The 16,019-nt window shown below is 43.6% G+C and overlaps 1 protein-coding gene across 1 annotated transcript in view; it reads left to right on the plus strand.

The window, feature by feature from the left end:
• Positions 1-6,763: 6,763 nt before the first annotated feature.
• The window catches only part of PSMG1 (proteasome assembly chaperone 1), a 335,075-nt gene continuing 325,819 nt past the window's right edge, over positions 6,764-16,019 (plus strand). Inside the window, exons 1-4 of the mRNA XM_073360662.1 lie at positions 6,764-7,030; positions 9,422-9,531; positions 12,734-12,885; positions 13,470-13,532. Coding sequence (XP_073216763.1) covers positions 6,897-7,030; positions 9,422-9,531; positions 12,734-12,885; positions 13,470-13,532 — 459 coding nt within the window. The 5' untranslated portion in view covers positions 6,764-6,896. The remainder of the gene's footprint in view (positions 7,031-9,421; positions 9,532-12,733; positions 12,886-13,469; positions 13,533-16,019) is intronic.

Below are 16,019 nucleotides of genomic sequence, written 5' to 3' on the forward strand. Positions count from 1 at the left end.
GCTCAAAGCAGGACCGATCCCTGACTAAATCATCTCAGCCAGGGCTTTGTCAAGCCTGACCTTAAAAACTTCTAGGGAAGGAGATTCCACCACCTCCCTAGGTAACACATTCCAGTGTTTCACCACCCTCATAGTGAAAAAGTTTTCCTAATATCCAACCTAAACCTCCCCCACTGCAACTTGAGACCATTACTCCTTGTTCTGTCATCTGCTACCACTGAGAACAGTCTAGAGCCATCCTCTTTGGAACCCCCTTTCAGGTAGTTGAAAGCAGCTATCAAATCCCCCCTCATTCTTCTCTTCTGAAGACTAAACATCCCCAGTTCCCTCAGCCTCTCCTCATAAGTCATGTGTTCCAGTCCCCTAATCATTTTTGTTGCCCTCCGCTGGACTCTTTCCAATTTTTCCACATCCTTCTTATAGTGTGGGGCCTAAAACTGGACACAGTACTCCAGATGAGGCCTCACCAATGTCGAATAGAGGGGAACGATCACGTCCCTCGATCTGCTGGCAATGCCCCTACTTATACATCCCAAACTGCCATTGGCCTTCTTGGCAACAAAGGCACACTGTTGACTCATATCCAACTTGTCGTCCACTGTAACCCCTAGGTCCTTTTCTGATTTTTATACTCATCCCTGGTCATTTGTCCAATCTTCCACTTCTTGTAAGCTTCTTTTTTGTATTTAAGAGCAGCAAGGATTTCACTGTTAAGCCAAGCTGGTCGCCTGCAATATTTACTATTCTTTCTACACATCAGGATGGTTTGTCCCTGTAACCTCAATAAGGATTCTTTAAAATACAGCCAGCTCTCCTGGACTCCTTTCCCCCTCATTATTCTCCCAGGGGATCTTGCCCATCAGTTCCCTGAGGGAGTCAAAGTCTGCTTTTCTGAAATCCAGGGTCTGTATTCTGCTGCTCTCCTTTCTTCCTTGTGTTAGGATCCTGAACTCGACCATTTCATGGTCACTGCCTCCCAGGTTCCCATCCACTTTTGCTTCCCCTACTAATTCTTCCTGGTTTGTGAGCAGCAGGTCAAGAAGAGCTCTGCCCCTAGTTGGTTCCTCCAGCACTTGCACCAGGAAATTGTCCCCTACATTTTCCAAAAACTTCCTGGATTGCCTGTGCACTGCTGTATTGCTCTCCCAGCAGATATCAGGGTGATTGAAGTCTCCCATGAGAACCAGGGCCTGCGATCTAGTAACTTCTGCGAGTTGCCGGAAGAAAGCCTCGTCCACCTCATCCCCCTGGTCTGGTGATCTATAGTAGACTCCCACCACGACATCACCCTTGTTGCTCACACTTCTAAACTTAATCCAGAGACTCTCAGGTTTTTCTGCAGTTTCATACTTGAGCTCTGAGCAGTCATACTGCTCTCTTACGTACACTGCAACTCCCCCACCTTTTCTGCCCTTCCTGAACAGCTTATATTAATCCATGACAGTACTCCAGTCATGTGAGTTATCCCACCAAGTCTCTTGTTATTCCAATCACATCATAATTCCTTGACTGTGCCAGGACTTCCAGTTCTCCCTGCATGTTTCCCAGGCTTCGTGCATTTGTATATAGGCATTTGAGGTAACCTGCTGATCGCCCCTCTTTCTCAGTATAAGGCAGGAGTCCTCCCCTCCCCTCTCATTGTTATTAATTGCAGAAGGGTTTCAACCAGAAAATGTTACCTTGTCGAGTGGAAGCATTTCTCTGTCTAGGCCCAGCACCCCATGTGTCTCCTGATACTTTGGATTACCTCCTTATTCTCAAGATGGGTTTCTTCCTTAGCTTGATATGGGTTCACCTGGAAGCAATCAATGAGTGTCCCCCTCCAGCAGATGGTTACTCTATATTTACTCACCTCCAGGTTCTTAAAGGTCTTAATTAGAACTTTCCAATTGGTAATACTTGGTAATAATTGCCAACCCCTTAATGGCACTATAATTTAGTACTTTAACACTTACCAAGTCACCTTTCGAATCCCTGGCTACCTCTTTGATACTTCACCTGTCTATGAGGGTTGTATTCCTCATTTCCATTACCTCATCCGGATGGGTAGGTAAGCTGGAGAACCTAATGGCAGCCCCTCCTCATGGTATAAAGTCAATATATATGACTATATGCAAATTCATCCCAGTGTAGTTTTGAAATTTCACATAAACCAAATTGTCTATTTACCTGTGTTCTTCTTGAAGCCTTGCGCCTCCAGTGAAGTGACTTAATTCCTCGACATGAGACTAGCTCTGGCATTTTACCTACAGAGAACAAAACCAATCAAAAGTCACTTAAGTTTGTTTGCCATAGAAGAACAAGCCCGAAGACCAGCTGTTTCCTCCCAGAGGATCTCCATATAGATATGTGGCTGTATCCTACTTTATCAGCTAGCACACTTTCCTACCTCACATGGTGTACGGGCTCTCTCTATAAGAGTGAAGGCAGCTCTGGTAGTATCACTTCAAGAAGTAACTAGCAGCAAAGTGGAGTTCCATCTACATATTTACAAGACATTTTGATATAGTCCAAGCCTACGCTGATGCATCCTTTGGACAGTGGTTGTGTGAACAGCTTTACCACCTGCATCCTTACACCCTCCTTATTCTCCTCTGAGTACTGCTTTCAGTCACCCACAGTGGAATACAGAGAGGCCAGCACTCAAAGGGAAGAGTTCTTCGACATGTGTGGTCCTCATCTGTATTCCATTACCCACTCTCCTTCCCCGCTCTGTTGGATCATCTGATACACAGTAAGAGGTGAGGAACTGGAGAGGCCTCAGTTCCCACCGCCCCTTGTACTTTTTGGTGCAAAGTAGTAGGGGAGAGAGGATGCAGGTGTGCACAAACAGATACTACTTGCAAGAATTCGCTGGTCTCAGGCACAAGGAGTGCATGCATACCCGCAACTGAACTCAGATGGGACCACACATCTCTAAGAACTCCATTTATGAAGGCTAAGTAACTTCCCTTCTTTCTCCAGGTAGCTTTGAAAACATGGGGAAGAAGGTGGTAGCTATCATAAAGATTGGGGGAGCAGTCAGAGAAATCTGAACAAGCTAAATCTAAAAGTAAATACCTCCTATTCAAAACAGACACACGTTATCATTCTTCTACAATCTTGCGTCAAGGAGGTCATTTGGGAGGAGCAAGAAACTCTCAACAATGGGAAGAACTTCAGTTGGCAAACTGAGTAATTCTACCGGTTCCTAGAATGCAAAGATACTCTTTACACTTTCTACGGTTGATGGTGTAGGTGGATCCCTGGCACAAGAAATGGTAATTTCTGCTGAGTGATTTCTTCCCGAAAAACACCCTGCAGACAAAAAGATAAAAGCCACACATAAAAGGATCTTTGAAGCTTTTTCAGCTGTACTCACTCAGAGACACTCTCACAACCATCTGCTTCACCAGGGACACAATGTCCTGGTGTAATGACCTAAAAAGTGTAGCTACCCAGAACTAAGGAGAATTCAAGTTATGTTAAAGAAATATCTCAGGCAACTTAATTTGGAGCAGACTGATCCATGGATTCCATGAAACTGGCAGTCAACACTGGAGTCAGATGCGAAATCCTGTCTTAAGGTATGGACAGCAGATAATTTATTCAAAGCAAATATTTGTACCTCACAATTCTTAGGACAAATCTAGTTTGCGGAGAAGATTGATAAAGTGATGCTGACAACACAGATAACTCCAAGAGTTCATTCCCCACTCTGGAGAGAGCCAGAAATGTGCTACAAGCCTTCATTCAGGAGCAGAAGCACCTTTTGTTCTAGCCTACAACAAAGATACTAAACATGAGACTCATTGCATAGCTGGTAAATCTGGGTCTTGAACTCCAAGGAGAAACCTACACCTCAAAATAAGACCAATCCCTCTTTCCAGCTCAAACTATCAAAATAAGTACAGTTGTGCTTCCATCTGTACAAAAATAGATCTAGAGCAGAGGATATTCTCCCTTCTCCCATTCCCATTGAAGAATAACTTCTCAAACAGCTGGATCCATTGAACTTCAGAAAGGTGAGCACTGGAAATAATGCACCCTTGATATTCTGGAGCTCCAGGCTCATCTGCATCCTTTCTTCATAGCCTCAACCTCAAGAGACACCCAGGAATATCCAGAATGATTCTACAGCTACTAGAGATAGGAACAGTCTGTGTCCTTCAGTGTGAAAGATGTTCAAGACTCTCCATCTTCATATACGAAAAGGTCAGACGGTCATATTAGACTTCAAGATGCTGTCCAAGTTGACTTTTAAAGAAAATGAAATTTAAGATGGAGACTAGCTGCCACTATTGCTGCACGCTGTCCAAGAGATGTACTAAGATGTGGGACGTGGCAGAAGAAGCTCACCTGCATATTCCAATCAGAGTCCTTTATCAGCAACTTCTTTAGTTTATCTATTTAAAGAACATCTATACCACTACAAAATTTTATCTTTCAGCTTCTCCACCATCCACAGGGTCTTCGTAACAGTGTTGGTTGTGATTGTAGCTAGGGCCAGATGTTTCTGAAATTCTGTACCCATTTCTAAACATAGTACTCATCTGAGCCTCCTCCTCAAGGGCCTCACAGGAAACAACCTATTTCATTTTCTCATTTAAAACTGTCATTTTAATGTTAATTAACTTTTTTTGGTCAAACTGTACTCTGGAAGAATAAATGCTTTGATAGGTAGATGATGATAATGCCTATACTTATGCCGATTTTCAGTCACTTATTTTTGCCAAACTTGACTCAGACTGAAATTATCCATGTTTGCTCTCAGCCTCAGATGGGTGTGTTTAAAAGTTAGCAAAAATAGTTCCACCATTGCTTCCAGAAATGAGAGAAAAAATAGGTAAGTGGAAAGCATAGCAAATTGTTCCTTTACTATGTATGCTAACAGTTTATTGTTGACTTTTAATCCTTTAGATGATGGGGTAGAGGACTGGTGTGGATCTTAAAGTTCAAGGTGTGCGGGCGTGCACGCACACACACTGAACAAAGCAGAGCATCAACATGTCTATAATGACCCTTTTAAATAAAACTACCACTGTAGGATCTTGCATACAAAAAGCTTTACTACAACACCATTAACATTGCAAAGTTCAAATTGCGTGTGCAATCTTAAGTCAGTCCTCCATGTATGTTTTATGAAGTTTGTGTGATAACATTATTTATTCTACTTAACCCTGCCTCAGAGCGTAGACAAGAGTGACAGTGAATGAGGCAGAGGGCTGCATGAAGAAAGATTCCTTATTTAAGGCAGGGGTTGGTGTAGGACCCTAGGAGAGCTGGTCTTTACCTAGCTCTATCACTGCCCTAACCAAGCCTCTGATACTGTATATGCAGTGGTGTTGTACCTATATTGGTCCTAGGACATTAGAGAGACAAGGTATCATCTTTTAGTGGACCAACTACTGTTGGTGAAAAAGACAAGCTTTCCAGCTTTCAGAGGCTTACGTGAAGAAGAGTTCTGTGTAAGCTTGAAAGCTTCTCTCACCAACCACCGTTGGTCCAAAACAAAATATTACCTCACTCACCTTGTTTCAGTAATACTGAATGCTCACAAGTGGGCCATATCAAAATTGAACAAGCCCTCCTAATTCTAGTATTTGTTTAGTTTCAAAAGTCAGCCACTCAAAGGTTCTGTTTTAATGTAGGAGTTTTTTCTTTGTATATATTTATTTAAAAAAGCAAAAGCAAGGCTACGCTCCCTTCCCTTTTTAAAGAAATACATCTTTCCTAGGCTGAAACTACTCCTAGTTGCTGTTGCTTCCAGTAAGGTGACCAGGTTTTCTTCACATGAAAAACTATTCTCTTAGCTAAGAGGCAGCTTGGGCCAAGACCCAGACCCCCCCAGTCAGTGTTCCCTCTCATTTTTCCCACCCAGGTGTGGAATGAATTTTGTTATGTACACCAATATGGAGGTGGTGTGTGACAGATGACCATTATATTAGCGCACGTACCATTCATGTGGTGGCAGCGGGTTCTGGGCTGGGGCAGACGGTTGAGGTGGAAGGGTTGAGAGCTTGGGGTGGGGCTGGGGATGAGGGGTTTGGGGTGCAGAAGGTGCTTTGGGCCCCTGGAGGCGAGCAGAGAAGAGGACTCCTGGCAGCACCCTCTTCCCCAAGGCAGCTCCGGGATAGGTGCCCCTACCCTCGCCACAGCAGGTTTCAGCCGGCTGGGTTCCCTCAGCACCTGCCTGGGACTAAATCGGCGGCTGCGCAGTTTACAGAGACCTTAGGCCACAGTCCCCGCCCTCAGAGCGTGTCCGTACCCTGATGCCCTGATTTTATAGCGACAGGCCAGAGAGCCGGGTGGAGCGAGCCTCCGCGGGCTGCGAGGCGCCAGCAGGGGGCGCCGCGGGGCTGACTGACTTGCCCCCGTTTCTGTTTTTTTACGCGCAGCCCTGCGGGGCGGGCCGCGTGACGGGGGTCGGGTGCGTGGGTGAATAAACGTCACTCTGTCTGACACCCCCGCTCCCCCCCCCCCGTCTGGCACGTGCCGGCTCTGCAGCAGGCGGGGGCGGGGCGAGGCGAGGCAGCAGTTCCGAGGGCTGGCGATGCTCCCCCTTCCCAGCCCGGCTGGCCCGTGCGCCGTTGTTTCTGCGGGGCAGGGGCGGGGCTCGCGCAGAGCGGTTACTCTATGGTATGCGCGGGGGGGCGGGGGAGTGTCACCCATTCCGCAGCTCGGTCTACACAGTGGGGCTAGAGCGGCGCCCGTCTCCACCCCCCCCCCCACCCCCGGATTGGGCTAGCGTGGCTCCACCTCACGAGGATGGGCCTCCCGGGCACAGCGTTCTATCTAGGCTGAGCTTCGTTGGCGCCTGCGCAGTCGCGGGGAGGGGGCGTGGCCAGCGTTCCTGAGCCGTCGGGAGTGGACTTGGAGCCGTTCCGCGAAGCCCTGTCGCCGGTGGGGGCGGCCTGATGGCGACGTTTTTCGGTGAGGTGGTGGCGGCGCCATCCCGGGCCGGGGTGGACGACGAGGAGGAGGCGGCGGCGGCGGAGCGCGAGGAGACGCCCGAGGACCGCGAGATCCGCCGGGGGCTGGAGAAGAAAAGGTAGCGGGGGCAGCGCGCGGGGGGGGGGCGCGAGCCCAGCCGGACAGGGCCCCACCCTCCCCTTCCAGCCCCCGCTGGAGCGGGCGGGCGCAGGGCGCGAGCTTGAGGCGCTCGGACGCTCTCTGTGGTGAACACGCGGGATCGGGCCCTGGAGCCGCGTTGTCTTTATAAAGCGCAGCCAGGGGGCGGCTGGGCCGGCGGGAGGGGGGCGATCCCTGCCAGCCGGATGAGAGCAGCCCCCTCGGGGGGGAGGCAGGTGCGGACTGGCCTGTGCTCAGCTCAGTTTCTGGTCTGAGCTTATTTTCCTCTCCTCTTGTCTCTCTGGGTGTTAGGGAGGAGTCGTAGCAGTGTAGGGCTGGAAGGGACCTCGAGGTCATCTAATCCAGTCCCCGGTGCTGAGGCAGGACTGGGTATACCTGGACATCCCTGACAGCTGTTTGGAGGTGTTTAAGAACAGGTTGGACAACGATGGGTATTCCACAAATTCTTTTGAGGTTTTTTTAAAGTGCTTAACTATCCTCAGAGCTGGGATTTTTTACTAATATGGAACCTAAATCTCCCTTGCTGCAGATTTAAGATAATTACGTTGATCACCTGCCTCACCTGCAGGCTTTGTAACAGCCCTTAACTGTGTTTGAAGACTATCAAGTCTCTCTGCTTCTAAGCCCCCTCAGTCTTCTTTTCTCAAAACTAAAACATGCCTATTTTTTTTTAACCTCTTAGTTTTCTAAACTTTATCATTTTTATGTTTTTACTCGGGACTCTCTCCAGTTTGTCCACGTTTTCCTATACTCAGAACTGCACGCACAACTTCAACTGAGGACTCACCAGTAGCCAAATAAAGCGGGACAAGACTTTCTGTGTTTCTATCTGACGTACCTGTTATTACACCCCAGAATGATATTAGCCTTTTTCACAACTGCATCACATTGTTGACTCATATTCAATTTGTGGTCCACTATGATTCCCAGATTCTTTTCAGCAGTACTAGTGCCTAGCCAATTATTCCCGATTTTGTAGATGTGCATTTGATGTCTTCCTTCCTACGTATAGTATTTTGCACTCATCTTTATTGAATTTTGTTGATTTCAGAGCAGGTCTCCAATTTGTCAAGGTGGTTTTGAATTCTAATCTTGTCCTCCAAAGTACTTGCAGCCCCCCCAGCTAGGTGACACTTGCAGATTTTATAAGCATACTCTCCATTATCCAAGTCATTAATGAAAATGTTGAATAGTACTGGACCCAGGACAGACCCCCTGCGGGACTCCACTATATACATCTCTCCAGTTTGATTGCAAGCCACTGATTACTACTCTTAGATTATGGCACGTACCTTATAGTAATTCCTTCTAGACGACATTTCCCCAGTTTGCATATGAGAATGTCATGTGGTACAGACACTCCCTGAGTTACGCAAGACCCGACTTACGCAAATTCACGCTTACGGAAAAAGTTCCATAAGCTAGAAATAGGAGGCGGGTTTTTTATTATTTTTTTTTGCGTAACGTTCGAGTATACATTTCTGACTTACACAAAATTCGAGTTACGCAAGGCTTTCCGGAACGGAACAATTGCGGAAATTGGGGAGCGTCTGTACTGTGTCAAAAGCCTTACTAGGTTGGCTTGACATGATTTGTTCTAGAGAAATCTATGTTGACTATTAGTTTGGGCTTGTCTACACTTACATTTTATAGCGCTGTAACTTGCTGGCTCAGGGGTGTGCAAAATTGCCCCCCTGAGCGCAGCAAGTCTGAGTACTTTAAAACACTTGTGTAGATAGGCTCCAAGCTCTGGGAGCCGTGCTCCCAGCGCTCAGAGCTTATCACACTCACACTTCAAAGCGCTGCCGTGGGAGTATTTCCGTTGGAGCACTTTGAAGTTTCCAGTGTAGCCATGCCCTAAGAACCCTATTATCCTCTAGATGCTTACCATTTGATTAGTTAATAATTTGTTCTAGTATTTTTCTACGTGTTGAAGTTAGGTCTGTAGTTCCCCAAGTATTTTGTTCCCCTTTTTAAAACTCAGTCCTGTGTTTGCTCTTCTCCAGTTGTCTGAGACTTCACCTGTCCTCCGTGAGTTCTCAAAGATAATTGCTAATGGTTCAGAGATTACTCCAGCTAGCTACTTAAATGCCCAAAGGTGAATTTAACCAGGTTCTTCTGAATTGAATACATCTAACTTATCTAAATATTCTTTCACCTGTTTTTTTCCCTGTTTTGGCTTGTGTTCCTTCCTTTTTGTAAAACAGGATGATTCTCACAAGAACTATTTTTTTTATTGTCTTTCTAGATCATACAGAGGGGTAAATGGATCTAATCTTATTGCACAACCTGTGTTCTCATCCACTGTTTGTTTTGTTTGTATTTAACCTATTTCTGTTTCTTATGCTAGGGAGGTCCACATCCTTTGGAGTTCGAAGTTAAGTGCATCTACTGGAAGCTTTATAGATGAGCAGTTTCCTTGCTCTAAGTTTATATTGGCGATTGGACATAACTCTGTAGGTAAGTGGTCCAGACTGAGAGAAAAGCTTTAGAAACTCTGTACAATTGTTCGGCCCTGCTCCCATTGTAACTTTTGAATACTGAGCAGTAAGAAGTAGGAACGTGGGGAAGGTGTGTGTGCTAAGATAGCACTTTTCTACTTGAAGACATGTTTCATTTTGCTTTGGGTCTCACCATGACTGTTAAACTCCCTTTTATGCAAAGGGTAGCAGCAATCTGGGTGCCTGGAAGAATGGGTAGAGAATTGCAGTGCTCCTGCAGGAGGCATTCTGGCTGTCCTCTGGAGGGATTTTAATTATTTCCGTTTTTCATTCAGGAGATAAACTTTTTTAGACCTGATGTTGGTGAGGAGAACTTTCCAAATGTAAACTTTCCAAATGTAAGCACCAATATTTCTGCAGTTGTACATTGCTTTGCCAGAAAGTGTCTTTATTTTATTTCTTTCGATACCTGCAGAAGGTAGCATTTAAAAAGACATTTTTAAAAAAGCATCTATCCCATGTGGTTATCTGACACTTCTTTAAAAATGCAAATCATCCCATAAAGATGACTTCATCGATAATGTCAATTTCAGTCTGCCACTCAGAAGCTAAGAGTATGAGCAAAGGCAGGCCCTGAAAATTTTTTCAGTGGAATGGAAATAATCTGTTTTGGGATGAGAAGAGAGAGAGTAACTTCTCACTTAACGTCATCCTGGTTAACGTTGTTATGTTGCTGATCAATTAGAGAGCATGCTCATTTAAAGCTGCACAATGCTCCCTTTTAATGTTGTTTGGCAGCCGCCTGCTTTGTCCACTGCTTGCACAAAGAGCCGCCCGTTGGAGCTAGCTGGTGGGGGCTTGGAACCAGGGTGGACTGGCAGCTGCCTATCAGGTCCCTGTGTGTGGCAGCCGTCAAGCAGGCTGTCAATTGCTAGGCAGTTCAGCTGTCCCTCCCACCACTGCCGTGTGCTGCTCCTGCCCTCTGCCTTGGAGTTGCTCCCGGGAGCCTCCTGCTTGCTGTGTGGGGAGGGGAAGGGGTGGTAATGTCAGTGTGTCCCCCTTCTCCCCGCTCCTGTACCCCATCTCCACAGAGCGGGGTGGGGCAAGACAGGGCTCAGGATGGAGGGAGCTTGTTGGCAACAGCTGCTGTCTCAACTTGCTTATCTGCTTAAAAAGGCAGTGTACTTAGAGTGGGGTCAGTGTACTTAAAGGAGCAATGCACGTCTCTCTCACTCACACACAATGTCTCCTCCCTCCCTTTGTGCTGCCTTGTAGAGTGTGAGGCTATGTTAACAACAGTGTGTTAACCCTTGAAGGCTCAGCCGAGTACGAGTTCATCATTTAGCAGTTAGTCATTCCCTGGGAAATATCTTACCCTCTTCCACCCTCGGACTCCACCACCTCAACCAAGCTTCACAATCATCATTGCTGTGTACAGTATTAAATTGTTTGTTTAAAACTTATACCATGTGTGTATAATAGATATAGATTGTCTGGAGAATAAAATTTCCCTGTAACCTAGACACCCCCCCCATTTACATTATTTCTTATGGGGAAATTGGATTCACTTAACATCGTTTCGCTTAAAGTAGTATTTTTTCAGGAACATAACTACAACATTAGGCAAGGAGTTACTGTATACCTGCTTGCTCTGCCTTATAACAGCCAGGAAAACTGGGAGGGGAATAGAATAATGAAGACACCTCTTTCTTGCAGTCTGAGTCCCCCACAGCCATGAATTGGTAGGAAAGAGGAAAAATTCCTTCCAGCAGCCCAAGGGTGGATTGGGACTTCAAATTTCCAAACCCTGTTTAAATCTAGTCTTGACCAGGGTTTAAAGATGTAGTGTGAGTTTGAACTAGCTAACATAATCTAACTCTCACATTCTAGAACTAGTTAAGACAAGGCAAGTTGTACTTTAGCACTTGCTAAGCTGGTCAAGATAAAGCTTGGGTTTTTTGCTTCCCCCATGGCTTTAGCTTGACCTGTTTAGCATATGCTAATGTACAGCTTGCCTTGTCTTAACTAGAATTTTTGAAGGCGTGTGCTAGCTTGAGCTAGCTGATGTGATCTGAAACCTTTAAATCCTAGTCTAAACAAAGCCTCTGAGAATGGAGCATTGAGCAGAGTAGGGTAGGAATTCTAGCACCTTCGTTTCCTATCAACTAGGGATGGAATCTGGCTTTCTCACCAGGGATTTGCCCTTGGATTTGACTTGTGAGTGGGCCCCCCTTATTCCTCTCTTAATATTGGTGTCTGATTAATATGCTTAGTCTCTGGCTAGGTGGTGTCTGGTAAATTCTTCAAGCCCTACTTTTGATCACTTCCTGTAAATTGTGAAGTTCACTTTTGGCAAAAGCAGGCAGAGCCTTGCTCTGAGTCTTGGTGCTGAGGAAGAAGCTAGTACCAAAACCATGATGCTGTGGATTAACAAGCTAAGAAAAGTTGCTTCACTCATTAAGACAAAAGTGCAAGTAGTATTTGAACAGTGCACTCCTGCTATTTCCGCTACTTGGGTTTGATTTGTTTCAGAATTGAAAATCACATCATGGTCCCTGTGATGGAGGCTTATATTGCATGACTGTAGCACTCATTCCCTGGGCTGTTGGAAATAGCTGCATTTTAGCATGTTCTGTTTGAGTGTCTAATAATGGGAGATGAGTCTGAAAGGGAAACAATTCTGAACATATTATCATGTAGTTTCAACCAATTAACGAATGCAGTAGATTTGATACTGATTTTGGACGGAGATGGTTCTCTCTGCCATCCAGACTGCTACCAAAGATTTTGTGAGGGCTTAAGGAAAACAGGGAGACAGGTCAGGATCGGTACAGAACTTGTCACAGTGGACAGTGTCTGTTGACTCAATGACAAATAAGGGTCAAGCTTTTTCTGTTTGTTTTGTAGTATCTGATGAGAAAAACAAAATATTTCCAGGTGACACATGCAGTATTTAGAATATACATAACATATATTTGATTAATATTAACTGAGATTTTTTTTAAATTCTTGACCTTTCCAGGTGAAAGGGCACTAAAGTTTATGGTTTTGTTGCAACCACTAGTGTGTAATTGATAATGAGTTCCTCCAAAAATCCCAACCACAAACAAACTGTAGTAATCCAGTTCAGGAGATTTGTGTAGAACAGTGATTTTTGTTTCAATGGGAATGTCTCACATATCTGATATTACTATATAAACTAATACTGATGTTGTTCACAGCTTTCCTGTCCTCTTTTGTCCTGAATTCTGGATGCTGGGAAGCAGTTGGAGCTGTCAAATTATGGAATGAGTGGTGCAGAACATCAAATACAACAAGTGTTCTTCCAACAGATGCTTTCTGTTTGTTCTACAAATTAATATCTGATCCAACAGTAAGTAATCATTTAAAAATGATTCTCTCTCCCTATTTGATTTTCTGTTGAGAAAGAGAGTAAGAGTGAGTCTTTTCAGCAAAGAAAACCAATAAGGTTGCAGTGTTCTTAGCTTACCACATCAAAAAAATTGATTTGACAGCTCACTTGACGAGGTTGCTGAGACATGCGCTGCATTTCAGGAAGTTTAGGGTACTCAGTTCTGCCACGTAGCTGTACTAAATTATGGAATTCAAGGTTACTTCTAGGTGTTAACTCCCACCCACAAAGTCTAGGGCTAATAGGTGTTCTCTGTGAACATTTTGAGTCATATCCTCAGTTGGCATAAACTGATGTAATTAAGCTACATTGATTTACATTGGATGAATATCTGGCCCTTTATGTACAATACAAGGAAGATTCATGGCAAGATGGAGTGCTTCATACCAGTTGCAGATGAAAAATCCTCATTGAAATGGTAGTAGTATATAGTGTGAGTGTAATCAATATCATGTTCATGTAGAGTCTGTCTCATATTAAAAAGATATTGAAAGGAACTGTAACTGAGTTGTCTGACTCGCTTGTTTACAATTTTGTCTTTTCAGGTATTATTGTGCCAGTGCAATTGCTATGTGGCTGAGGATCAGCAATTTCAATGGCTTGAAAAGGTAAAATTTAGATTAACAGGAATTAGGCAAAGAATTTGGGGGGGGGGGGGGCAGGGACCTCTTATAAGAAAAACAAAACACCTCTTCTTATAATGCTCAGTTATTTTCTATATTGCTTTCCATTCCCTTCCACCCCCACCCCGCAATACTCAAAAACTAAATGTTGTTTGAATTTTGTACCAGGAAGTTCTGTCAAATCCCACTATGGCTGGTACTGGTTGCGTCTGCTGTAATTAAACTTTCTAAAACAGTTCCAATAGAGAGAGCCTCTGTTTTCTCATACTCCTTTTCAGAAACATCTGCCTTTCAGGCTTAAATTTTCTGGGGTTGATTTCAACAGAGGTGAATTATTCTAACCGCGTTTGGGTTACAGGAATATGGAAAAAATTTGTGTGTTTTTGGTTGGGTTTTTTTGTCTAGGAAAGAAAAATGTAACAGCACTTGTACAGAGCTACGGCTGCCAAAAATAACTAGTTTGAAACTTAGCATGGGCAAAGTCCTCACTGAGGAGTGTGTGTTCTTCTTTCTTTGAGGGAGAAGTGCTCAGTTCCTGCCTCTCTTGTTCCATCACTATAACTCTGCCCATTCTACCGTACAGAGAGGCTGCTGCTGGAACAATTTGCAATATTGTCAACCCCAGTCACTCAAAAGACATGAGTCAGATCTGAAACTATTATGTAATCAACTTCAAAATCATGATATTCTTAAATAAATATTGGGTTCTTTTTGTTTGCCTTCTAGTTTTTGAAGTGTAGTGTACACTCAGATCCTATTTTTCATATTTTTTCCTGCAACCTCATGGGTTACAATTTTTTAAAAAATTTTTTTTTTTAAGTGAAAGCTCAGATTCAAATAATCACAACTTCAGGAGCTGAAGTATTAACAAACACAACAGATGTTGCGAGGCTTAGGTAAAATCATAGGAGTTTGGTAACATTATGCAAATTACTTGTGTAAAAAGTTCGTGGCAGTCTTGGTGAGGCAGAAAGGAAAATAAAATGTGCTTTATAGATCTGCAAAGAGATTTTAAAATTGAATTGTACCCTTATATATATTAAAAAAAGTAAAGACTGGAGATTGATTTGTTTGCTTGCCTGAGAAATATCATCAATGTCATGTCTTTCCTAGTTTGTGGTTCTAGGAACCTTGTTGTTCTGAGCTCTTAAGTGACAATCTATGGGGCAGAGATGCTAATCTGTAACAAGTGTTATATTCTATTAGGCATTGCAGTTAAATAGATGTTAATAGAAACTTCAGCTTTCTTTTTTTGGTTAGCAGTTTGACTAAAAACCCCCCTTTTCTTCCTTTGCTGCTCTCTCCCCCCAATGCTCTGCCTTCAATCTCCTGTGAATTCATAATTTTGCTGGTTCTTCAGTCACTACAGAGTCTCTCCCAAGGAAAGCATAAATCATCAGAAGCAAGTCTCTTTTTGTTTTCAAGTTATAGGGTAACAAAACATTAATGTGGAGGATTGTCTATCTTTAGGAGGAATTTAGTATTTGGCTACCATGTACATAAATAAGAGAACTTCTGTAGCATATTTCCCATATTGTTCCTTGTCTTCTTCATGGTGATGAATCCTAAGAAGGTGGTGGGAGGGATATCTGCACATTTTTACTAACTAATCAGTTGTAAAAATGACATAACACCATGTAGAAAATGAAGCCATTTTTAGTAAGTGTGTACTGATCTTAGAGTAGACAGTAGTAACATCTGAAGGTTGTATGTGGAAGAGTCAAGGATCCAAAAATGTATTCCTATTAGGGCTGTCAATTAATCGCATTTAACTCTTGTGATTAACTCAAAAATGTTAATTGTGATTAAAAAAATTAATCGTGCTTAATCGCACTTATAACAATAGATTACCAATTGAAATTTATTGAATATCTTTGGATGTTTTTCTACATTTTCAATATTGATTTCAATTATAACACCGTATACAAAATGCACAGTGTTCACTTTGTTATTTTTTATTACAAATACATGCACTGTAAAAACAATAAACAAAATAGTATTTTTTTAGTTTACATCATACAAGTACTGAATTGCAATCTCTTTATCGTGAAAGTGTAACTTACAAATGAAGATTTTTTTGGTTACATAACTGCACTCAGAAACAAAACAGTGTAAAACTTCAGAGCCTACAAGTCCACTCAGTCCTACTTCTTCTGCCAGTCACGAAGACAAACAAGTTTGTTTACATTAACGGGAGATACTGATGCCTGTTTCTTATTTACAATGTCACCTGAAGGTGAGAACAGGCGTTCTCATGGCACTTTTGTAGCCGGCGTTGCAAGGTATTTACATGCCAGGTGTGCTAAACATTCATATGCCCCTTCATGCTTCGGACACCATTCCAGAGGATATGCTTCCATGCTGATGATGCTAATTAAAAATTGTGTCAATTAAATTTGTGACTGTACTCCTTGGGGGGAGAATTGTATGTCTTCTCCTCTGTTTTACCCACATTCTGCATATATTTCATGT

Source organism: Lepidochelys kempii, chromosome 1 (genome assembly GCF_965140265.1).
Source record: "Lepidochelys kempii isolate rLepKem1 chromosome 1, rLepKem1.hap2, whole genome shotgun sequence".
NCBI lineage: Eukaryota > Metazoa > Chordata > Testudines > Cheloniidae > Lepidochelys > Lepidochelys kempii.